This window comes from Somniosus microcephalus, chromosome 8, assembly GCF_052327205.1.
Source record: "Somniosus microcephalus isolate GS21.2 chromosome 8, FLI_Smic_1.0, whole genome shotgun sequence".
NCBI classification, from domain to species: Eukaryota; Metazoa; Chordata; class Chondrichthyes; order Squaliformes; family Somniosidae; genus Somniosus; species Somniosus microcephalus.
In genome coordinates this window covers 262,198,176-262,223,118 of record NC_140994.1, presented here as the reverse complement: position 1 = coordinate 262,223,118, position 24,943 = coordinate 262,198,176, and the positions used below count along the sequence as shown (strand labels likewise).

General features: G+C 52.5%; 1 protein-coding gene across 1 annotated transcript in view; it reads left to right on the top strand.

Annotated features, from left to right (window-relative positions):
• Window positions 1-381: 381 nt before the first annotated feature.
• Window positions 382-24,943, top strand: part of gpx3 (glutathione peroxidase 3) — a 44,071-nt gene continuing 19,509 nt past the window's right edge. Inside the window, exons 1-2 of the mRNA XM_085996008.1 lie at window positions 382-522; window positions 24,439-24,595. Coding sequence (XP_085852134.1) covers window positions 451-522; window positions 24,439-24,595 — 229 coding nt within the window. The 5' untranslated portion in view covers window positions 382-450. The remainder of the gene's footprint in view (window positions 523-24,438; window positions 24,596-24,943) is intronic.

The window sequence follows — 24,943 nt, the reverse complement described above, 5'->3', positions numbered from 1 at the left end:
GGAGCGGGTCAGTATTTACAAGGTGTCCCCGGGAGTGTATCAGTATTTACAAGATGTCCCCAGGAGTGTGTCAGTATTTACAGGGGGTCCCCGGGAGCGTGTCAATATTTACAAGGTGCCCCCGGGAGCGTGTCAGTATTTACAGGGTGCCTCCGGGAGTGTGTCAGTATTTACAAGGTGCCTCCGGGAGTGTGTCAATATTTGCAGGAAAGTTTGACAAGCACTAGTTGAATGTGCTACGTAAAGGCCCTGTAATTCTGCATTGAAAGGGTTACATCCATTGAGGCTGGATGGAGCATACATTTGCCATTTCTTGCCCATGATTGGCTAGCTCCAGCCCTGCCTACCTTTGCTTTGTGTTTAAATAGGACGATGTTTACTCAAAGCTCTCAGCATCCTGAGTGACTGAATCGGGACGGTAGACTGGGACATGACTGCTGTCTGTGCGTGATGGAGGGCTTCTACAAGCAGGGGCTCCTGCTGTCAGTCCTGGTTGGATGGATTCAGGCAGGAGCCGGGCAGGTAAGGGAGATTTTAACGAGCCACTAAGTAGAGAGCTTGTTTACCTTTCACATAAGCTGGAAGCGATGCAAAAATATCATGGCTTCAATAGAAAAAAGCTCCTTAAAACGCTTTACCTGCCATTTGAATCGTAGATCTTTTCTATTTTGAATATTTTATGTTGTATTAATATGAATAATGACCTTCTGTCAGAGTACACCCTAAGGTTATACATTTTTTGTTAAGGATTCACTAGGAATATGCGTCTATGCTTTAAATTAATTGCAGAATATTATCGGTAAAGGCAAATTGTTTTCTGTATTTTAACTCCCCCCCCCCCCCGCACACACCCGCTCAGTTTCCTCACTCCCACCTCGTCTCCTGAAGGTTGCGTACGGCTCCACAAGCCTCCTCCCCGGCCATTCTTCATGTCGGCGGTGCAGGGTGGCTGGCTATTCGACTGTGGCAGGCATCGCAGGTCTGAGCCTCGCACGGACACAGAGTCGCCGGAGAGGCATCAGGAGCAAGTGCTCTGGCCGATTTCTTTCCCCCCCCCCCCCCTTCCGTGCCTTCCCGCCCCTGCAGAGGCACTGAAAGCGCAGGAGCTGAGATCAGCTAGCAGTGGAACCCAGGATTTCCCCAGTACGCGTGGCTCAGTTAAAGCCTTTGCAACTGCTGCCAGCTAGTGAGGAAAGGCTGCCTGGTGAACACATCAAATGATAGGAAAGAGAGAAAGACTTGCATTTCTATAGCGCCTCTCACGGCCACCGGACGTCCCAAAGCACTTTACAGCCAATGAAGTACTTTTTTGAAGTGTAGTCACTGTTGTAATATAGGAAATGCAACGGCCAATTTGCGCACAGCAAGCTCCCACAAACAGCAATGTGATAATGACCAGATAATCTGTTTTTAGTGATGTTGATTGAGGGATAATTATTGGCCCCAGGACAACGGGGAGAACTCCCCCTGCTCTTCTTCGAAATAGTGCCATGGGATCTTTCACGCTCACCTGAGAGGGCAGACAGGGCCTCGGTTTAACGTCTCATCTGAAAGACGGCACCTCTGACAGTGCAGCACTCCCACGGTACTGCACGAGAGTGTCGGCCTAGATTATGTGCTCAAGTCCCTGGAGTGGGACATGAACCCACAACCTTCTGACTCAGGCGATGGTGCTGCCCAGTGAGCCACTGCTGACACTTACGTGGCATTACATGGCTCAATCTGGTGCTGATCTGTCAGAGAGTGTTGCTGTGCAGAATACCATCGGGTAGATTTTCTACTCCACCGCAGCCCCCCTCACCCCCCACCCTCCCCCGTTGTACAACCTGCCCGATTTTCATTCCAAAGAATCTCTTTGCTTCGCTCACTCATTCAGAGCTGAGGGCAGCGCACATTATAAACACAAGAACAGTATGTTCACAGAAGTCTTTTTCTGGCTCACCCACTGCTCCCAGTCGGCCCAACCAGTCTCTGCTGCTGTTTATGCTCCACATGAGCCTCCTCCTACTCTATTTACTTTATCTCACCCTATCAGCGTATCCTTCTATTCCTTTCTCCCTCATGTGTTTATCTAGCTTCCCCTAAAATGCATCTGTGCTATTAACCTCAACCACTCCCTGTGGTAGCGAGTTCCACATTCTCACCACTCTCTGGGTAAAGAAGTTTCTTCTGAATTCCCTATTGGATTTATTAGTGACTATCTTATATTTACGGCCCCTAGCTCTGGCCTCCCCCAGAAGTGGAAACATCTTCTCTACGCCTACCCTATGCAGCCCTTCATAATCTTAAAGACCTCGATCAGGTCACCCCTCAGCCTTCTCTTTTCTAGAGAAAAGAGCCCCGGCCTGTTCAGACTTTCCTGACAGATATAACCTCAGTTCTGGTATCATCCTTGTAAATCGTTTTTGCACCTTCTCCAGTGCCTCTATATCCTTTTTCCAATGGCTGCTACGATGTCGACACATATCACAGAATCACAGAAACCCCACAGTGTAGATAGAGGCCATTTCGGCCCATCGAGCCTGCAGCGACACATATCCCACCCGATCCCCGTAACCCCTACACCAACACATATCCCACCCTATCTCCGTAACCCTAACTCTAAGGGTCAATTTATCACAGCCAATCAACCTAACCCGCACATCTTTGGGCTGTGGGAGGAAACCGGAGCACCCGGAGGAAACCCACGCAAACACGGGGAGAATGTGCAAACTCCACACAGACAGTCACCCGAGGCCGGATTCGAACCCGGGTCCCTGGCGCTGTGAGGCAACAGTGCTAACCACTATGCCACCGTGCTGAAAGAGTCATAGTGAAAGAGGAGGTAGTTGAGATACTGGATGGGATAAAAATTGATATAGGTATACAGTGGTGTTCCCTAGGGGTCGGTACTAGGATCACTGATTTTCTTGATTTGGACTTGGGTGTACAGGGCACAATTTCAAAATTTGCAGGCGACACAAAACTTGGAAGTATAGTGAACAGTGAGGAGGGTAGTGATAGACTTCAAGAGGACATAGACAGGCTGGTGGAATGGGCGGACACGCGGCAGATGAAGTTTAATGCAGAAAGTGCGAAGTGGTGCATTTTGGTAGGAAGAACGAGGAATCATAGAATCATAGAATGGTTACAGCACAGAAGGAGGCCATTCGTCCCGCCGAGCCCGTGCCGGCTCTCTGCAAGAGCACTTCAGCTAGTCCCACTCCCCCATAGAATCATGGAATCATAGAGGAGAGGCAGTATAAACTAAAGGGTACAAATCTAAAGGGGGTGCACGAACAGAGAGACCTGGGGGTATATGTGCACAAATCGTTGAAGGTGGCAGGGCAGGTTGGGAAAGCGGTTAAAAAAGCTTACAGGATCCTGGGCTTCATAAATAGAGGCTTAGAGTACAAAAGCAAGGAAGTTATGATGAACCTTCATAAAACACTGGTTCGGCCTCAACTGGAGTATTGTGTCCAATTCTGGGCACTTTAGGAAGGATGTGAAGGCCTTAGAGAGGGTGCAGAAAAGATTTACGAGAATGATTCCAGGGATGAGGGACTTCAGTTACGTGGATAGACTAGAGAAGCTGGGGTTGTTCTTCTTAGAGCAGAGAAGGTTGAGAGGAGGTTTGATAGAAGTGTTCAAAATCATGAGGGGTCTGGACAGAGTAGATAGAGAGAAGCTGTTCACATTGGCGGAAGGGTCGAGAACCAGAGGACACAGATTTAAGGTGATTGGCAAAAGAACCAAAGGTGACATGAGGAAAAACTTTCTTACTCAGCGAGTGGTTAGGATCTGGAATGCACTGCCTGAAAGGGTGGTGGAGGTAGATTCAATCATGGCTTTCAAAAGGGAATTGGATAAGTACCTGAAGGAAAAAAATTTGCAGGGCTACAGGGACAGGGCGGGGGAGTGGGACTGGCTGAAGTGGTCTTGCAGAGAGCCGGCATGGACTCGATGGGCCAAATGGCCTCCTTCTGTGCTGTGACCATTCTATGATTTTATGTGGGTATCGGTATTTACTCAGCCTGTGCATCAGATGGCAATGTTGTAGGAGGTCAATATCCGTAATTCCCCCCACTAAAAGGATCTATTGTATTCTGTACCAGTCTGACACACCGTGGGAGATCCACAAATATTATTCATTAGTATTTAGAGTCAGCTAAAAGGCAAACTGATATTAACTATTAACAGTCCTTTCCAGCACCAAGACCGCAAACTTCCAGCTCTGTAGTGTCGCTCGCCTCCGCCCCGGCCTCGACTCACCTACAGATGAAACCCTCACCCATGCCTTTGTTACCTCTAGACTTGACTATTCCAACACACTCCTGGCCGGTCTCCCATCTTACACTCTCCATAAAGTTGAGATCATCCAAAACCCTGCTGCCCCGTGTCCTAACTCGCACCGAGTCCCGTTCACCCATCACCCCCTGTGCTCACTGCCCCGTGTCCTAACTCACACCCAGTCCCGTTCACCCGTCACCCCGATGTGCTCACTGCCCCGTGTCCTAACTCACACCCAGTCCCGTTCACCCATCACCCCCTGTGCTCACTGCCCCGTGTCCTAACTCACACCCAGTCCCGTTCACCCATCATCCCCCGTGCTCACTGCCCCGTGTCCTAACTCACACCCAGTCCCGTTCACCCATCACCCCCCGTGCTCACTGCCCCGTGTCCTAACTCGCACCCAGTCCCGTTCACCCATCACCCCCCGTGCTCACTGCCCCGTGTCCTAACTCGCACCCAGTCCCGTTCACCCATCACCCCCTGTGCTCACTGCCCCGTGTCCTAACTCACACCAAGTCCCGTTCACCTCTCACCCCCTGTGCTCACTGCCCCGTGTCCTAACTCACACCCAGTCCCATTCACCCATCACCCCCTGTGCTCACTGTCCCGTGTCCTAACTCGCACCCAGTCCCGTTCACCCATCACCCCCTGTGCTCACTGCCCCGTGTCCTAACTCACACCCAGTCCCGGTCACCCATCACCCCCTGTGCTCACTGCCCCGTGTCCTAACTCACACCCAGTCCCATTCACCCATCACCCCCTGTGCTCGCTGCCCCGTGTCCTAACTCACACCCAGTCCCATTCACCCATCCCCCGATGTGCTCACTGCCCCGTGTCCTAACTCACACCCAGTCCCGTTCACCCATCACCCCCTGTGCTCACTGCCCCGTGTCCTAACTCACACCCAGTCCCGTTCACCCATCACCCCCCGTGCTCACTGCCCCGTGTCCTAACTCGCACCCAGTCCCGTTCACCCATCACCCCCTGTGCTCACTGCCCCGTGTCCTAACTCACACCGTCCCGTTCACCCCTCACCCCCTGTGCTCACTGCCCCGTGTCCTAACTCACACCCAGTCCCATTCACCCATCACCCCCTGTGCTCACTGTCCCGTGTCCTAACTCGCACCCAGTCCCGTTCACCCATCACCCCCTGTGCTCACTGCCCCGTGTCCTAACTTGCACCCAGTCCCGGTCACCCATCACCCCCTGTGCTCACTGCCCCGTGTCCTAACTCACACCCAGTCCCGTTCACCCATCACCCCCTGTGCTCACTGCCCCGTGTCCTAACTCACACCCAGTCCCGTTCACCCATCACCCCCTGTGCTCGCTGCCCCGTGTCCTAACTCACACCCAGTCCCGTTCACCCATCACCCCCTGTGCTCGCTGCCCCGTGTCCTAACTCGCACCCAGTCCCGTTCACCCATCACCCCCTGTGCTCACTGCCCCGTGTCCTAACTCACACCCAGTCCCGTTCACCCATCACCCCCTGTGCTCACTGCCCCGTGTCCTAACTCACACCCAGTCCCGTTCACCCATCACCCCCTGTGCTCACTGCCCCGTGTCCTAACCCACACCCAGTCCCGTCCACCCATCACTCCCTGTGCTCACTGCCCCGTGTCCTAACTCACACCCAGTCCCGTTCACCCATCACCCCCTGTGCTCACTGCCCCGTGTCCTAACTCACACCAAGTCCCGTTCACCCATCACCCCCTGTGCTCACTGCCCCGTGTCCTAACTCACACCAAGTCCCGTTCACCCCTCACCCCCTGTGCTCACTGCCCCGTGTCCTAACTCACACCCAGTCCCATTCACCCATCACCCCCTGTGCTCACTGTCCCGTGTCCTAACTCGCACCCAGTCCCGTTCACCCATCACCCCCTGTGCTCACTGCCCCGTGTCCTAACTTGCACCCAGTCCCGGTCACCCATCACCCCCTGTGCTCACTGCCCCGTGTCCTAACTCACACCCAGTCCCGTTCACCCATCACCCCCTGTGCTCACTGCCCCGTGTCCTAACTCACACCCAGTCCCGTTCACCCATCACCCCCTGTGCTCGCTGCCCCGTGTCCTAACTCACACCCAGTCCCGTTCACCCATCACCCCCTGTGCTCGCTGCCCCGTGTCCTAACTCGCACCCAGTCCCGTTCACCCATCACCCCCTGTGCTCACTGCCCCGTGTCCTAACTCACACCCAGTCCCGTTCACCCATCACCCCCTGTGCTCACTGCCCCGTGTCCTAACTCACACCCAGTCCCGTTCACCCATCACCCCCTGTGCTCACTGCCCCGTGTCCTAACCCACACCCAGTCCCGTCCACCCATCACTCCCTGTGCTCACTGCCCCGTGTCCTAACTCACACCCAGTCCCGTTCACCCATCACCCCCTGTGCTCACTGCCCCGTGTCCTAACTCACACCAAGTCCCGCTCACCCATCGCCCCCTGTGCTCGCTGACCTACATTGGCTCCCAGTCCAGCAACGCCTCGAATTTAAAATTCTCATTCTTGTTTCCAAATCCCTCCATGGCCTCGCCCCCTCCCTATCTCTGTAACCTCCTCCGGCCCTAAAACTCCCCGAGATATCTGCGCTCCTCCAGTTCTAGCGTCTTGAGCATCACTGATTATAATCGCTCCACCATTGGCGGCCGTGCCTTCAGCTGTCTGGGCCCTAAGCTCTGGAATTCCCTCCCTAAACCTCTCCGCCTCTCTACCTCCCTCTCCTCCTTTTAAGACACTTCTTAAAACCTACCTCTTTGGCCAAGCTTTTGGCCACTTGTCCGAATATCTCTTGAAGTGGCTCGGTGTCAAATTTTGTCTCGTAACGCTCCTGTGAAGCCTCTTAGCACTTTGTTTTACCAAAGGCGCTATATAAATGCAAGCTGTTGTTGTTGAGTTCTTCCAATGGCCTAGTTAAGACAGGGAGTAGCTGAGGCATGCAAACCTAGGGTTGATCAGCACTGAGCTAGCTCCTCTCGCCTGGGGTAGCAGTGAGGATGTTGTAATTATCTTCAGTGCCCCTGAGCAAGCTATTCAACACTGGAAAGCCTCACAGCTCCGCAGTGGTCACTAAGGTAGGGCAGGGAGAATCAGCCAGGGTTCCTGGCTGCTCCAGATCCCTATCAGTGCGAGAAGGTATCAGTTGAGGACAGGATCAGGCTCATCTGTGACGCCTTCCAGTGTTGGATAGCTTGCTGACACTATCTAGACTGCGGGGTGTCCATGTTGCTGTCTGTGGGCCACCTGTATCCCCACAGCCCTGCCACTTTAGCCCGTGAAGCCTAGGCAGCTATCTCAACTTGCGCTGATATTTCTTAATCGTTAGTTTGCGCTGCGGGTCTGCAGGTTTGGACAGGGCTGTTTTTCGGGGACTTGCCTCATTATCTTTGAAGGGATTTAGGAGCAGGAGGGGGCCATTCAGCCCCTCGAGCCTGTTCCTCCATTCAGTTAGATCATGGCTGATCTGTATCATAACTCCATCTAATCGTAGCCAGAGAATCACCTGCAATAGCCTCTCTTCCCGCTACCTCTGTTGTCCCCCAAGAATCTATCCTTGGCCCCTCATTCTCATCTACATGCTGCCCTTTAGAGACTTCATCCAAAAACACAGCGTCATTTTCCACATGTATGCTGATGACGCTCATCTGCTGCTGAAACCCTCATCCATGCCTTTGTTACCTCTAGACTTGACTATTCCAACACGTTCCTGGCTGGCCTCCCACATTCTACCCTACGTAAACATGAGGTCATCCAAAACTCGGCTGCCCGTGTCCTAACTGGCACCAAGTCCCGTTCGCCCATCACCCCTGTGCTCACTGACCTACATTGGTTCCCGGTTAAGCAGCGCCTCGATTTCAAAATTCCCATCCTTGTTTTCAAATCCCTCCATGGCCTCGCCCCTCCCTATCTCTGTAACCTCCTCCAGCCCCACAACCCCCCGAGATCTCTGCGCTCCTCTAATTCTGGCCTCTTGAATATCCCTGATTATAATCACTCCACCATTGGCGGCCATGCCTTCAGCTGCCTGGGCCCTAAGCTCTGGAATTCCCTCCCTAAACCGCTCTGCCTCGCTACCTCTGTTTTCTCCTTTAAGACGCTCCTTAAAACCTACGTCTTTGACCAAGCTTTTGGTCACCTGTCCTAACATCTCATGTGGCTCGGTGTTAAATTCGGTTTGATAATCGCTCCTGTGAAGCGCCACGGGACGTTATACTACGTTACAGGCGCTCTATAAATGCAAGTTGTTGTTGTTGTTTATTGCTATCGCCGATATTTTAAATAGCCATATGATTTCTTTCTTCTGGTGAATTGCATCAGCTTTTGGGAAATTAATCCCCGGAGACTGCAGGACGATCCTGGAAGAGTTGGCAGCATCATAGGCGTCGAAAAATGCACCATTTGTGTCGAAATGCCCTGGCTCTTGTAATCTAATTAATGTGTGAGGAGGGAGGGGTGCTAGTTCCGCCAGTCTATTTATATTGAAACTTTTTCAAACTAATTCTCTCCCCTTTTAAACGGGAAAAGAACTGCAATGAACCTAATAATCATGGCACAGCTGGTGAGTTGGGATTCTAGGAAACCAATATCTGCCAACCAGCCCTAGGTGGTTTTTACATTATCGCCTCCGCCCCATGCTATCTGCCCTGTCAAATCTTTCCCTTTTTACCATCGCAAACCCTTTTTGTAACATTGAATGTGGATAGCTGCCGCCCCAGTGAAAGAATTAAATCATTGAGCATAACTTAACTGGCTGAAGGGGCAGCACGGTGGCATAGTGGTTAGCACTGTTGCCTCACAGCGCCAGGGACCCGGGTTCAAATCCGGCCTCAGGTGACTGTCTGTGTGGAGTTTGCACATTCTCCCCGTGTTTGCGTGGGTTTCCTCCGGGTGCTCCGGTTTCCTCCCACAGTCCAAAGATGTGCGGGTTAGGTTGATTGGCCATGATAAAAATTGGCCCTTAGTGTTAGGGGGGATTAAATACGTGGGTTTATGGGGTTATGGGGATCGGGCTTGGGTGGGATGGCTGTCGGTGTAGGGACCGGGTGCTAGGGTTTGGATGATCAGCCATGATCTCGTTGAATGGCGGAGCAGGCTCGAGGGGCCGAATGGCCAACTCCTGCTCCTATCTTCTATGTTTCTATGTCCCAGGTGCAATCCACACTCTCCACTGGGTGAGCGGATCTCTGCTGGAGTGATGAACTGCAATATTTGGACAAACACTGAGTTGCCAATTGTTGATGTCCAATGGAACTGTACTCCCAACAGCTTCAGTAGAGGAGGCGAGAATTAGTTTAAACATTCACTCCCTCCACCACCGGCGCACCGTGGCTGCAGTGTGTACCATTCTACAAGATGCACTGCAGCAACTCGCCAAGGCTTCTTCGTCAGCACCTCCCAAACCCGCGACCTCTTCCACCTCGAAGGACGAGGGCAGCAGGCGCATGGGAACACCACCACCTCCAAGTTCCCCTCCCAGTCACACACCATCCTGACTTGGGACATATATCGGCCGATCCTTCATCGTCGCTGGGTCAAAATCCTGGAACTCCCTCCCTAACAGCACTGTGGGAGCACCTTCACCGCACGGACTGCAGCGGCTCAAGAAGGCGGCTCACCACCACCTTCCCAAGGGCAATTAGGGAGGTCAATAAATGCCGGCCTTGCCAGCGACGCCTACATCCCATAAACTAATTTTAAAAAACTGTTGGCACTGTCATTCATTGGGCCAATTCCAAATCTAACAGGGAAATAAAAGTTTGGAAGAATCAGAAGAAAGAAAGACTGGCATTTCTACAGCACCTTTCACAACCACCGGACGTCCCAAAGCGCTTTACAGCCAATGAAGTACTTTTTGAAGTGTAGTCTCTGTTGTAATGTAGGAAACGCAGCAGCCACTTTGCACACAGCAAGCTCCCACAAACAGCCATGTGATAATGAGCGGATCAACTGTTTTGTAGTGATGTTGATTGAGGGATAAATATTGGCCCCAGGACACCAGGGAGAACTCCCTCTGCTCTCTGCCATTTAGGACAGAGATGAGGAGGAATTTCTTCACCCAGAGAGTGGTGAACCTGTGGAATTCTCTACCACAGAAGGCAGTGGAGGCCAATTCATTAAATATATTCAAGAAGGAGTTGAATATATTTCTTAAGGCTAAAGGGATCAAGGGATATGGGGAGAAGGCAGCGACAGGGTACTGAGTTTGGATGATCAGCCATGATCTCATTGAATGGCGGATCAGGCTCGAGGGGCTGAATGGCCGACTCCTGCTCCTACCTTCTATATCTATGTCTATGTCTTGTTCGAAATAGTGCCATGGGATCTTTTACGTCCACCTGAGAGGACAGACAGGGCCTCGGTTTTGACGTCTCCTCTGAAAGACGGCACCTCCGACAGTGCAGCACTCTGGTGGGGGAGTGCAGAAAATGGGGGCATTACTTAAAATTCGAGTCAGGCCGTTCAGGGGTGATGTCAGGAAGCACTTCTTCACACAAAGGATAGTGGAAATCTGGAACTCTCGCCCCCAAAAAGCTGATGAGGCTGGGGGGGGTCAATTGAAAATTTCAAAATTGAAATCGATAGATTTATGTTGGGTACGGGTAGGAAGGGTTACAGAATCAAGGCGGGTAGTTGGAGTTACAACTGATTGATAATGCGCATGCGCTGTGTACCAATACCTGGAGTTCGGGTATCATTCTGGTAAACCTCCGCTGCCATCCCTCCAAGGCCAATATATCCTTCCTAAAGTGTAGTGCCCAGAACTGCTCACAATGCTCCAGGTGTGGAGCGACAGTGCAGCGCTCCCTCAGTACTGCCCCTCCGACAGTGCAGTGCTCCCTCAGTACTGCCCCTCCGACAGTGCAGCACTCCCTCAGTACCGCCCCTCCGACAGTGCAGCACTCCCTCAGTACTGCCCCTCCGACAGTGCAGTGCTCCCTCAGTACTGCCCCTCCGACAATGCAGCACTCCCTCAGTACCGCCCCTCTGACAGTGCGGCACTCTCTCAGTACAGCCCCTCTGACAGTGCAGCGCTCCCTCAGTACTGCCCCTCCGATAGTGCGGCACTCACTCAGTACTGCCCCTCCGACAGTGCGGCGCTCCCTCAGTACTGCCCCACCGACAGTGCGGCGCTCCCTCAGTTCTGCCCCTCTGACAGTGCGGCGCTCCCTCAGTACTGCCCTTCCGACAGTGCGGCGCTCCCTCAGTACTGCCCCTCAGACAGTGCGGCGCTCCCTCAGTACTGCCCCTCCGACAGTGCAGCACTCCCTCAGTACTGCCCATCCCACAGTGCGGCACTCCCTCAGTGATGTCCCTCCGACAGTGCAGCGCTCCCTCAGTACTGCCCCTCCGACAGTGCGGCGCTCCCTCAGTACTGCCCCTCCAACAGTGCGGCGCTCCCTCAGTACTGCCCCTCCGACAGTGCGGCGCTCCCTCAGTACTGCCCCTCCGACAGTGCAGCACTCCCTCAGTACTGCCCCTCCTACAGTGCGGCACTCCCTCAGAATTGTCCCTCCGACAGTGCAGCGCTCCCTCAGTACTGCCCCTCCGACAGTGCGGCGCTCCCTCAGGACTGCCCCTCCGACAGTGCAGCGCTCCCTCAGTACTGCCCCTCCGACAGTGCGGCGCTCCCTCAGTACTGCCCCTCCAACAGTGCGGCGCTCCCTCAGTACTGCCCCTCCGACAGTGCGGCGCTCCCTCAGTACTGCCCCTCCGACAGTGCAGCGCTCCCTCAGTACTGCCCCTCCGACAGTGCGGCGCTCCCTCAGTACTGCCCCTCCGACAGTGCAGCACTCCCTCAGTACTGCCCCTCCGACAGTGCGGCACTCCCTCAGTACTGCCCCTTCCACAGTGCGGCACTCCCTCAGTACTGCCCCTCCGACAGTGCGGCGCTCCATCAGTACTGCCCCTCTGACAGTACGGCACTCCCTCAGAACTGCCCCTCCGACAGTGCAGCGCTCCCTCAGTACTGCCCCTCCGACAGTACGGCATTCCCTCAGTACTGCCCCTCCGACAGTGCAGCGCTCCCTCAGTACTGCCCCTCCAACAGTGCGGCGCTCCCTCAGTACAGGCCCTCCGACAGTGCGACGCTTCCTCAGTACAGCCCCTCCGACAGTGCAACACTCCCTCAGTACTGCCCCTCCGACAGTGCAGCGCTCCCTCAGTACTGCCCCTCCGACAGTGCAGCGCTCCCTCAGTACTGCCCCTCCGACAGTACGGCATTCCCTCAGTACTGCCCCTCCGACAGTGCGGCGTTCCCTCAGTACTGCCCCTCCGAGAGTGTGGCGCTCCCTCAGTACTGCCCCTCCGACAGTGCAACGCTCACTCAGTACTGCCCCTCCGACAGTGCAGCGCTCCCTCAGTACTGCCCCTCCAACAGTGCGGTTCTCCCTCAGTACAGGCCCTCCGACAGTGCGGCGCTTACTCAGTATAGCCCCTCCAACAGTGCAGCACTCCCTCAGTACTGCCCCTCCGACAGTGCAGAGCTCCCTCAGTACTGCCCCTTCCACAGTGCGGCACTCCCTCAGTACTGCCCCTCCGACAGTGCGGCGCTCCATCAGTACTGCCCCTCTGACAGTACGGCACTCCCTCAGAACTGCCCCTCCGACAGTGCAGCGCTCCCTCAGTACTGCCCCTCCGACAGTACGGCATTCCCTCAGTACTGCCCCTCCGACAGTGCAGCGCTCCCTCAGTACTGCCCCCCCAACAGTGCGGCGCTCCCTCAGTACAGGCCCTCCGACAGTGCGACGCTTCCTCAGTACAGCCCCTCCGACAGTGCAACACTCCCTCAGTACTGCCCCTCCGACAGTGCAGCGCTCCCTCAGTACTGCCCCTCCGACAGTGCAGCGCTCCCTCAGTACTGCCCCTCCGACAGTACGGCATTCCCTCAGTACTGCCCCTCCGACAGTGCGGCGTTCCCTCAGTACTGCCCCTCCGAGAGTGTGGCGCTCCCTCAGTACTGCCCCTCCGACAGTGCAGCGCTCACTCAGTACTGCCCCTCCGACAGTGCAGCGCTCCCTCAGTACTGCCCCTCCAACAGTGCGGTTCTCCCTCAGTACAGGCCCTCCGACAGTGCGGCGCTTACTCAGTATAGCCCCTCCAACAGTGCAGCACTCCCTCAGTACTGCCCCTCCGACAGTGCAGAGCTCCCTCAGTACTGCCCCTTCCACAGTGCGGCACTCCCTCAGTACTGCCCCTCCGACAGTGCGGCGCTCCATCAGTACTGCCCCTCTGACAGTACGGCACTCCCTCAGAACTGCCCCTCCGACAGTGCAGCGCTCCCTCAGTACTGCCCCTCCGACAGTACGGCATTCCCTCAGTACTGCCCCTCCGACAGTGCAGCGCTCCCTCAGTACTGCCCCTCCAACAGTGCGGCGCTCCCTCAGTACAGGCCCTCCGACAGTGCGACGCTTCCTCAGTACAGCCCCTCCGACAGTGCAACCCTCCCTCAGTACTGCCCCTCCGACAGTGCAGCGCTCCCTCAGTACTGCCCCTCCGACAGTGCAGCGCTCCCTCAGTACTGCCCCTCCGACAGTACGGCATTCCCTCAGTACTGCCCCTCCGACAGTGCGGCGTTCCCTCAGTACTGCCCCTCCGAGAGTGTGGCGCTCCCTCAGTACTGCCCCTCCGACAGTGCAGCGCTCACTCAGTACTGCCCCTCCGACAGTGCAGCGCTCCCTCAGTACTGCCCCTCCAACAGTGCGGTTCTCCCTCAGTACAGGCCCTCCGACAGTGCGGCGCTTACTCAGTATAGCCCCTCCAACAGTGCAGCACTCCCTCAGTACTGCCCCTCCGACAGTGCAGAGCTCCCTCAGTACTACCCCTCCGACAGTGCAGCACTCCCTCAGTGATGCGCTATCAATTACTCATAAAAGACTGAGAGTTAAGAGAGTAACTAAAGGCTTTTATTGACAAAAGAATGAAGGTCTGCCTCGAGTGGTCGACCGGTCCAGAAATACAAAGGGCTGGGGAGCAGTCACCTTTATACTAGGACTTGTGGGAGGAGTCAGCCGAGGCATGTCCAGGCATGTACACAGTGGAATACAAACAGTGGTTTACCACATTCAGTACTGCCCTTCCGACAGTGCAGCTCTCCCTCAGTACTGCCCCACTGACAGTGCAGCGTGCCCTCAGTACTGCCCCTCCGACAATGCGGAGCTGCCTCAGTACTGCCCCTTCGACAGTGCAGTGCTCCCTCAGTACTGCCCCTCCGACAGTGCAGCTCTCCCTCAGTACTGCCCCACTGACAGTGCAGCGTGCCCTCAGTACTGCCCCTCCGACAATGCGGAGCTGCCTCAGTACTGCCCCTTCGACAGTGCAGTGCTCCCTCAGTACTGCCCCACTGACAGTGCGGCACTCCCTCAGTACTGCCCCTCTGACAATGCGGAGCTGCCTCAGTACTGCCCCTTCGACAGTGCAGTGCTCCCTCAGTACTGCCCCTCCGACAGTGCAGCGCTCCCTCAGCACTGCCCCTCCGACAGTGCAGCGCTCCCTCAGTACAGCCTCTCCGACAGTGCAGCGCGCCCTCAGTACTGCCCCTCCGACAGTGCAGCGCTCCCTCAGTACTGCCCCTCCGACAGTGCAGTGCTCCCTCAGCACTGCCCCTCCGACAGTGCAGCGCTCCCTCAGTACAGCCTCTCCGACAGTGCAGCACTCCCTCAGTACTGCCCCTCCGACAGTGCAGCACTCCCTCAGTACTGCCCCTCCGACAGTGCAGCGCTCCCTCAGTACTGCCCCTCTGACAGTGCCGCGCTCCCTCAGTACTGCCCCTCCGACAGTGCAGCGCTCCCTCAGTACTGCCCCTCCGACAGTGCAGCGCTCCCTCAGTACTGCCCCTCCGACAGTGCAGCGCTCCCTCAGTACAGCCTCTCCGACAGTGCAGCGCTCCCTCAGTACTGCCCCTCCGACAGTGCAGCGCTCCCTCAGTACTGCCCCTCCGACAGTGCGGCGCTCCCTCAGTACTGCCCCTCCGACAGTGCGGCGCTCCCTCAGTACTGCCCCTCCGACAGTGCAGCGCTCCATCAATACTGCACTGGGAGTGCCAGCTTAGATTTTTGTGCTCAAGTCTCTGGAGTGGGACGATGAACCCACAACCTCTGACTCAGGCGAGAGAGAGAGCCGCCCACCGAGCTACAGCTGACATTGAGATACAGAAATGTTTTTATGGTGCTCCCTGTGCAAGCCTGTCATCCCAATCGAGTGCATCTATAATATAAAGAAACACAGCAGCTAATTATACCAGCGGCCACCAGATCATCGCTTCACCTGCCAGCCCGGTTGCTGGGCGACCAGAGGAGACTCGAGTGGGAAGGTTAAGCACTGCGGTGTTGCTGAATTATATTCTGCCACGTTATCCAACCCGTGGCAGACGAGGCTGTGTAGGGAAATTAAATTAAAAAAACTAGACCTAGTGTCAGTGACAAAGCAAACAGAGAAAAGAACATCCTGGTTTGCAGTTCATGCCAACTGTTCAATGATCAATTCATATTATTGGCAGTGAGCAAACAGACCCAGCATGTTCGCTTTGTAGAGCCAGGCTTAGTGCATCTTTCTATCTCTCTTTTTCTCCTCTCACCATTCTCTTCCTCCCTCTCTTGCTCTCTTTCTTTCTCTCCCTCCTTTCCCTCTTCTCTCCCTCCACTCTCTCGCCCTCCTCTCTCTCTCTCCCCCTCCTCTCTCTCACTCCCCCCTCTCTCCCTCCTCTCTCTCACTCCCCTCTCTCTAACCTCTCTCTCTCTACCCTCTCTCCCTCCCCTCCTCCTCTCTCTCTCTCCCCTTCTTTCTCTTTCTGTCTCCCTCCCTCTCCTCTCCCTCTCTCTCTCTCTCTCTCTCCCCCCTCCTCTCTCTCCCACCTCTCTCTCCCACCTCTCTCTCTCCCACCTCTCTCTCTCCCCTTCTCTCTCTGTTTCCCTCCCCCTCTCTCTCTCTCCCCCCTTCTCTCTCTCTTTCCCTCCCCCTCCTCTCTCTCCTTCTCTCTCCCTCTTACCTCTCTCTCTCCAGTGATGACTGTTTAATGGTATCTTTATTAGATGCTGAGATTTAGTCCGGGGAGTTTAAACTGAAATCCTCACTGTGATTTTTTTCTTTAAATTTATTATGTCCGTGTATAATTGAGACACGGGCTGCAGGAGTTGGTTACAACAGGTCTTTACTGAGTGGAGACAACCTGGAACTACTATGCAAATGTTACTACACAGGCTTATATGCAGGGGTGGTCACTACTGGTACTGGGGCTGCAGAATATAGTTCCTTCTGCAAAGTACATACACATACACTACAATTCCTCCCCTTTTACCTAAACAGTACATAACATTCGATTAACAATGAAATAACATATTTACAATTACAGTTGCTAGATACATTAGTTGAAGTTAAGCAATTATAAGTTCAGTCTTTGAGGAGGCCTCCTGATTCTGTCCGGATAACGCCTCTTTGGGGTATCAGGTTCTTCTGGCAACGTTGAGTCGGGATCAATGTCGTTGTTTGGTTCGTCTGCTTCCAATATCACCGATTCTGAGGTAGATGCAATTGGTACTTCGGTTTCATCGCCAGGTGTATCAGATCGTGGTGTGGGGTTGACGTTTCCCAGTGACTCTAGAATCTGGTCAGCATGGCACCTAACAATGCTCTCTCCAACGTCCACGGTATACATTAGAGGTCCTTGCCGTGTACAGATCGTTCCTGGCTGCCATTTCTCTGTGCGGTAGTCCCGGGCCAAAACTGGTTGACCTATCTTAAAACTCCTGGTCGGCCTTTCATTCATATTCTGAAACTGCCTGTTCTCCACATCTCTTCTGAGGTTTGGCTTAACCAAATCCAAGCGGCATCGTAGTCTTCGATTGAAGAACATCATGGCTGGAGTTTGGTTGGTAACCGCATGTGTCGCATTCCGGTAGGCAAACAAGAAGTTATCCACCTTGTGCTGTAGGGGTATATCTTCATTACACATTGCCTTGATAGCCTTCTTGAATGTTTGAACGAACCTCTCGGCCAATCCATTAGTGGCTGGATGATATGGGGCGGATGAGTAATGCTTAACACCATTGTTCTTTAAGAACCTCCAGAACTCTTCAGACACAAACTGTGGTCCATTGTCGGAGCAAATCTGTTCAGGCAGCCCATTCCTGGCGAATATGGTTCGTAAGACTGTGATAGTTTTTTCTGTGGTGGTTGAGGACATTTTTATTACCTCTGGCCACTTTGAATGTGCATCCACCGCAATGAAAAACATCGAGTCCATAAATGGACCAGCAAAATCAATGTGCACCCTTTGCCATGGAGATGAGGGCCACTCCCATGGATGTAGAGGGGCTTGTGGTGGGGCGTTTTCGACCTTCTGGCATCCTGTACAGCTCTTGGTCATCTCTTCGATTTCTCTATCGATTCCCGGCCACCACACAAATGCTCTGGCTAAGTTCTTCATTTTTACCCCTCCCAGATGACCCTCATGAAGCTCATTGAGCACTCTATCCTTCAATTTGGGTGGAATTACTACTCTGGATCCACACATCAAGGTTCCTCTGCACACTGACAGCTGTTCTCTTCTCGGCGAGAATGCTGGCAGCAGTGGTTCACCATGTGCTGGCCATCCCTTCACCGTTAAATCATAGACCCAGGAGAGTGTCGGGTCATTTCGTGTTTCCTTTTCTATGTTTGCATTCGTCACAGGGAGACATTCGACTATGGTCGAGTGGAATATCTCCACTGGATCCACTGCAAGTTCTTCTTCCACCGTCGGCAACAGTAGGCGCAACAATCCATCAGCATTCCCATGCTGTTTAGTTCCTTTGTACTCGATGTCATATTGGTGTGCCCCTAGGAAAAGGGACCACCTCTGTAGCCGTTGTGCTGTCATTATCGGTACGCCCTTCTGAGGGTTGAAAATGGAGACAAGAGGTTGATGATCAGTAAGTAGAGTAAATTTCTGACTGTGCAGGTAGTGATTGAACTTCTTCACCCCCCACACCAGGCTGAGGGCCTCTCTGTCAATTTGGGCGTAGTTACGCTCGGCTGAAGTTAACGAGCGTGACGCAAAAGCTATCAGCCTCTCTGAACCATCAAGGAATTTATGTGACAGTACCGCCCCAATGCCGTAGGGAGACACATCACACGCCAGTCTTATCAGTAGTGATGGGTTGTAGTGAGCCAATACTTCTCTTGAAGTGATTAGTTCCTTACTCTTCTGAAAGGCCCGCTTACATTCATCGCTCCATTTCCATGCTACTCCCGTTTGTAGTAGGGCGTTCAGTGGGTGCAGAATTGTGGACAAATTAGGCAAAAACTTATGGTAGTCCGAGGAATGACCTCAGTTGCGACACATTTTCAGGCACTGGAGCCTTAACTACCGCTTCAATTTTGTCAGGGGACTTATGTAACCCCTCTTCATCAATCACATGGCCACAATACGATATCTGTTTCTTAAAAAACTCGCACTTGGGGCGATTGGCTCATAGCCCATGTTCACGTAGTCTAGTGAGCACCTGCTCTAGGTTGGCAAGGTGTTCACTGTCATCTTCACCTGTCACTAGGATGTCGTCCAAGTAACACTGAGTCCCCGGAATTCCTTGCAGGACTTGTTCCATCGCTCTTTGCCATATCGCCGGAGCTGATGCTACTCCGAATACCAGTCGATTATACTGGTAAAGACCTTTGTGAGTGTTTATCGTGAGATACTTCCTAGAGGATTCTTCAACCTCCATCTGCAAATATGCTTGTGCTAGGTCAATTTTTGTAAAACGCTTCCCTCCAGATAGTGAGGCGAAGATATCTTCTATCCTTGGAAGAGGATATTGTACTGTGTGAAGGACTGGGTTCACCGTCACCTTGAAGTCCCCACAGATGCGAACCTTCCTTGGCTCCTCAGACTTATTGTTTAACGTTTTCTTCATGACAGGAACGATGGGTGTCGCCCACTCGCTCCAGTCTACCTTAGATAACACGCCTGCATTCTCCAGATTCTCCAGCTCTGCCTCGACGGCTGGGCGAATTGCATATGGTACCGGTCTTGCTTTGAAAAACTTGGGAATTGCATTCTCTTCTATTTTTATCGAGGCGGTTACGCCTTTAAGAGTTCCCAGTTCTTGTTGAAATACCTCTTTGGCGTTAGCTAAGATTGTTGACAATCGTCCAGGAGTGACATCGTCATCCTTTTTACCAGCCACCGTCAGTGCCTGAATGGAATGCCAGTCTAAACTTATCTTTCTGATCCATTCACGTCCCAATAACGGTGGTCCACCATCTTGCAGTATGTACAGATACAATTTCTGTATTTCCTTGCCGTTGTATTTGACAGGCACCCTTATTTTTCCTCTGGGGTATACTTTTTGCCCCGTATACGTCTTCAAGACAATGGACGTCTCTTTCAAGGGTATGTGTGAGAATAGCCGCTCGTAGTCTCGTCGATTCATGACGGTTAGAGCTGATCCTGTATCCAATTCCATTTTGACTTGGGACCCTGCTATCATGAGGGTAACCCAAATGGTTCGGTGATCCTCTTTTGCGATTACGTTGTGAAGTTTGAGACAGCTTAGTCTCTTGTTCCCGGATTCACTATCGCTCATCTGGTCTTCGGAACTACTGTCCGTCATCTTTTGTACTTTCCTGTACGGTTCCTTAGTAGCCTTTTTGTTGTCGTTGGTCTTCTTCCCAGACCTGCAAACTCGTGCAATGTGTCCCATCTTTCCGCATTGCCTGCATATTTTGTCCTTGGACCAGCAGTCCTTCTGGTCATGGGTTGTTCTGCCACAGCGATAACATTTTTCAAATCCCCGTGTCATTTCATGGGTGCCGTATTCCTGTGGCTTTTGCTGTATTTCTGCAGCTCCCCTTGCTGCTGCTTCATACGATACTGCCACGCTGAAAGCCTTATCTAGCGTCAGCTCTTTCTCTGAGAGTAACCTCTTCTGGGTTCCTTCACTCAGGAGTCCACAGACAAATTTGTCCCATAAGGTATCTGCCAGTCCTGCTCCGAACTGGCAGTGCTTTGATAGCTTGCGTAGTTCTGTAAGGTAATCAGCATTGCTCTCATCTTTATGCTGATTTCTCCTGTGGAATTTAAATCTTTCTGCTATCAGCAGCGGTGTAGGATTTAGGTGTTCCTGTAGGATAGCAACAATTTCGTTAAAACTCTTCGCCTTCGGTTTGGCTGGAGTAATCAGGTCCCGCAATAGGCCGTACGTTCTTGCGCCCATTAAGTTTAGCAGTACCGATGCCTTTTTCTCATCGGCTACTTCGTTTGCCTCGCAATATACCTCGACTGTTTCCACATACGTGGTCCAGTCTTCTATTGCATTATCGAAGGCAGTGATATTGCCAGTCTTCGGCATCTTGGAAATCTAAGATGGCGCCTCCCGCGCTTTGCCTTCTTCCCCGATTTAATAAAATGGTGCCTCCCGCGCTTTGCCTTCTTCCCCGCTGGATTAAGATGGCGCCTCCCGCGCTTTCTGTCTTCTCCGCTGTTGCTAGCGCTGTTGCTGGCGTTTTATGCCTTGATGGCGACGCCCTATGGTCTTCGCGCACTTCCCCCCACGCTGCTGCTAACGCTGCTCTCCGCGGTTCCCGTGGCAAACTGCAGCTCCTCGCGGCTTTCGGCGCGTTTAATTTTTATTATTCCCCCGTCGTCGGAACAACCCTGCGGGACTCTTGCCTCCCTCTTCTCGGGTCTGGCCGGCTTCGTAGCACCGGCCGCGCCTTGTGTGCTCCACCCTCTCTCTCTCTCCTCTTCCCGACAACGCTGCTCGGCCCCGTTGCAAAGCCACCCGCTCGAGCTCTAGACCGCCGCAGCCCAGGAAGGATCAGTGTACTACCTGCCACCAGCCCGATTAGCTGAAGCACCATCGACAGGATAACCAAGCCCCGCTCTCGACAGCCTCTCCTGCAAATCTTCAACTCCACTGACTCAGAGGCGGATGCCCACGGTCGACGCCCGTTTCTTCTGTTTCTTTCTTCCTTCTGGCCTCGACCTCTGATAACTTCGCTTCAGGGATGGATCCCCATGAGGTGGTGCAGACTGTAGGTAAGTTCATATCTGCTCGTCGCCAGTATTATGTCCGTGTATAATTGAGACACGGACTGCAGGAGTTGGTTATAAGATTATTGCTTAAGATAAAAAATCACGGGATTGGGGGTAATATTCTGGCATGGGTAGAGGATTGGCTATCTAACAGAAGGCAGAGAGTTGGGATAAATGGTTCATTCTCAGACTGGCAATCAGTAACTAGTGGTGTTCCGCAGGGGTCAGTGCTGGGTCCCCAACTCTTTACAATCTATATTAACGATTTGGAGGAGGGGACCGAGTGTAACATATCAAAGTTTGCAGATGATACTAAGATGGGAGGGAAAGTAGTGAGTGAGGAGGACATAAAAAACCTGCAAGGGGACATAAACAGGCTAAGTAAGTGGGCAGAGATTTGGCAGATGGAATACAATACTGGAAAGTGTGAGGTTATGCACATTGGCAGGAAAAATCGTAGAGCAAGTTATTATCTTAATGGCAAGAAACTGGAAAGTACTGAAGTACAAAGGGATCTGGGGGTCCTGGTGCACGAAACTCAAAAGGTTAGTATGCAGGTGCAGCAAGTGATTAAGAAGGCCAATGGAATGTTGGCTTTCATTGCTAGGGGGATAGAATATCAAAATAGGGAGGTATTGCTTCAGTTGTACAAGGTATTGGTGAGACCGCACCTGGAATACTGCATACAGTTTTGGTGTCCATACTTAAGAAAAGACATACTTGCTCTCGAGTCAGTACAAAGAAGGTTCACTCGGTTAATCCCGGGGATGAGGGGATGGACATATGAGGAGAGGTTGAGTAGATTGGGACTCTACTCATTGGAGTTCAGAAGAATGAGAGGCGATCTTATTGAAACATGTAAGATTGTGAAGGGGTTGGATCGGGTGGATGCGGGGAGGATGTTCCCGATGATGGGTGAAACTAGAACTAGGGGGCATAGTCTTAGAATAAGGGGCTGCTCTTTCAAAACTGAGATGAGGAGGAACTACTTCACTCAGAGGGTGGTAGGTCCATGGAATATGCTGCCCCAAAAAGCTGTAGAAGCTACATCATTACATAAATTTAAAACAGAAATAGACAGTTTCCTAGAAGTAAAGGGAATTAAGGGTTACGGGGAGCGGACAGGAATTTGGACGTGAGTCTAGGTTCGGATCAGTCATGGCCCTGTGGGTAGCGGAGCGGGCCCAGGGGCCGTGTAGCCTGATCCTGCTCCTATTTCATGTGTCTAATTCTGTTAGATTCAGGAGATGGTTCTGTGATAGTGGATTGGCAGTTAGGATCAGATCAGCCATGATCTTATTGAATGGCGGAGCAGGCTCGAGGGGCCGATTGGCCTACTCCTGCTCCTATTTCTTATGTTCTTATGTTCTTATAACAGGTCTTTACTGAATGGAGGCAACCTGGAACTACTGTGCAAATGTTACTACACCGGCTTATATACAGGGGTGGTCACTACTGGTACTGCAGTATACAGGGGCTGCAGAATATAGTTCCTTCTTCAAAGTACATACACTACAAAATTGACTGTGATTTTCTCGTGCTGGGGGAGGTGAGGAGGGTGAAGACTGGATTGAACACTTCCCCATATAAGGCATCAAAAGGAAGTGGAGTTCCTTGTTGGGAGAATGTCGGTCTATCTTCATGACTTGTTGACAAAAATCCATTTTTGTGCATTCCCACCTCTGTAGGTCAGTACTTACTGACTAAATCAGGCGTTATCCCATGTTTTGTTCAGGAATCACCGCTCCCAAATAGGAACCTAGGAACAGGAGGAGGCCATTCAGCCCCTCGAGCCTGTTCCACCATTCAATGAGATCATGGCTGATCCGTGACCTAACTCCATCCACCCGCCTTTGCCCCATGTCCCTTAATACCTTTGGTTAACAAAAATCTATCAATCTCCGATTTAAAATGAACGATTCACCCAGCATCAACTACCCTTTGCAGAAGAGAGTTCCAAACTTCAGCAGCCTTTGCATGTAGAGGTGTTTCCTAACTTCACCCCTGAAAGGCCTGGCTCTTAATTTTAGGCTATGTCCTGATCAATGACTCCCAGGTCAGATTAGCAGCCCCCTCCAGTCTGACTCCTCAGGATGCCTTATTCATCAACTTGGAGGGTCACCAGCGTGAAGAGCGCTCTTAGCTGTAACACCCCTTCGTAGGCTCGATGATGACGAGGCCCCGAGTACCAATATCACTTGTGCCTTGGGGCTCTCCATTCAGGAGCCAGGATTGTTTGAATGTCGGCTGTGGCTCAGTGGGTCTCTCTCTCTCTCTCTCTCAGATGGTCGTGGGTTCAACCCCCACTCCGGAGACTCGAGCACGAAATCCAGGCTGACACTCCCAGTGCAGTGCTGAGGGAGCGCTGCACTGTCAGAGGTGACGTCTGCTGGATGTAAAAGATCCCAAGGAAACTATTGGGAGAAGAGCAGGGAAAGTTATCCCCGGTGTCCTGGGGCTGATATTTATCCCTCAACCAACATCAATTCAAACAGATTATCAGATCATTATTACATTGCTGTTTGTGGGAGCTTGCTGTGCGCAATTTGAAACTCCGTTCCTCACGTTACAACAGCAACTACACTTCAAAAAAGTACTTCGTTGGCTGTAAAGCGCTTTAGGACGTCCTGAGGTTGTGAAAGGCGCTATAGAAATGCAAGTCACTGTTTTATAGGCCCAGGTCTGTGGAGAGTGATGTCCAGTTGATCTCCGTGTGCTGCTCTCTTGCACTTATACCATCCGTGACCAATGTGTGGTTTGACTGCGGTGACTGATCGGATGGCACCCAGAATGTGAGAAATCTGGATTCACTGATGTAAAGAAAGACTTGCATTTCTATAGCGCCTTTCACGACCTCAGGACGTCACAAAGCGCTTTACAGCCAATGAAGTACTTTTGAAGCGGAGTCACTGTTGTAATGTAGGAAACGCGGCAGCCAAATTGCGCACAGCAAGCTCCCACAAAGAGCAATGTGATAAACGACCAGATAATCTGGGTTTTTTTTTTAGTGATGTTGATTGAGGGATAAATATTGGACCAGGACACCGGGGAGAATTCCCTCACATCTCCAGCAGCCAGAAGCAGCGGTGTCAGGAGAGAAGGGACCATTGCAATGACACGTGAATGAAAAGCAGCCCTCCTTCTCATTCTCCTTTTCGCTTCCAGGTTTCACACTGTAACTCCTCAGCCCCCGGCTCCATCTACGATTACGGAGCAACTACCCTAGACGGGAGCAGATACGTCTCCTTCAGGGAATATGCGGGAAAAACCATCCTGGTCCTTAACGTAGCAACGTTCTGAGGGCTGACGTATCAATACCTAGGTAAGGAAGTATCGCAGGTTCCTGCTCCGCTGTGAGATCACATCAAACGTACAGCGCAGAAACAGGCCATTCGGCCCAACTGGTCCATGCCGGTGTTTATGCTCCACACGAGCCTCCTCCCACCCTCTTCATCTCACCCCATCACCATATCCTTCTATTCCTTTCTCCCTCATGTGTTTATCCAGCTTCCCCTTAAATGCATCTCTGCTATTCACCTCAACCACTCCCTGTGGTAGCGAGTTCCACATTCTCACCGCTCTCTGGGTAAAGAATTTGCTCCTGAATTCACTATTGGGTTTATTAGTGACTATCTTATATTTATGTCTCCTAATTCTGGTCTCCTTCCAC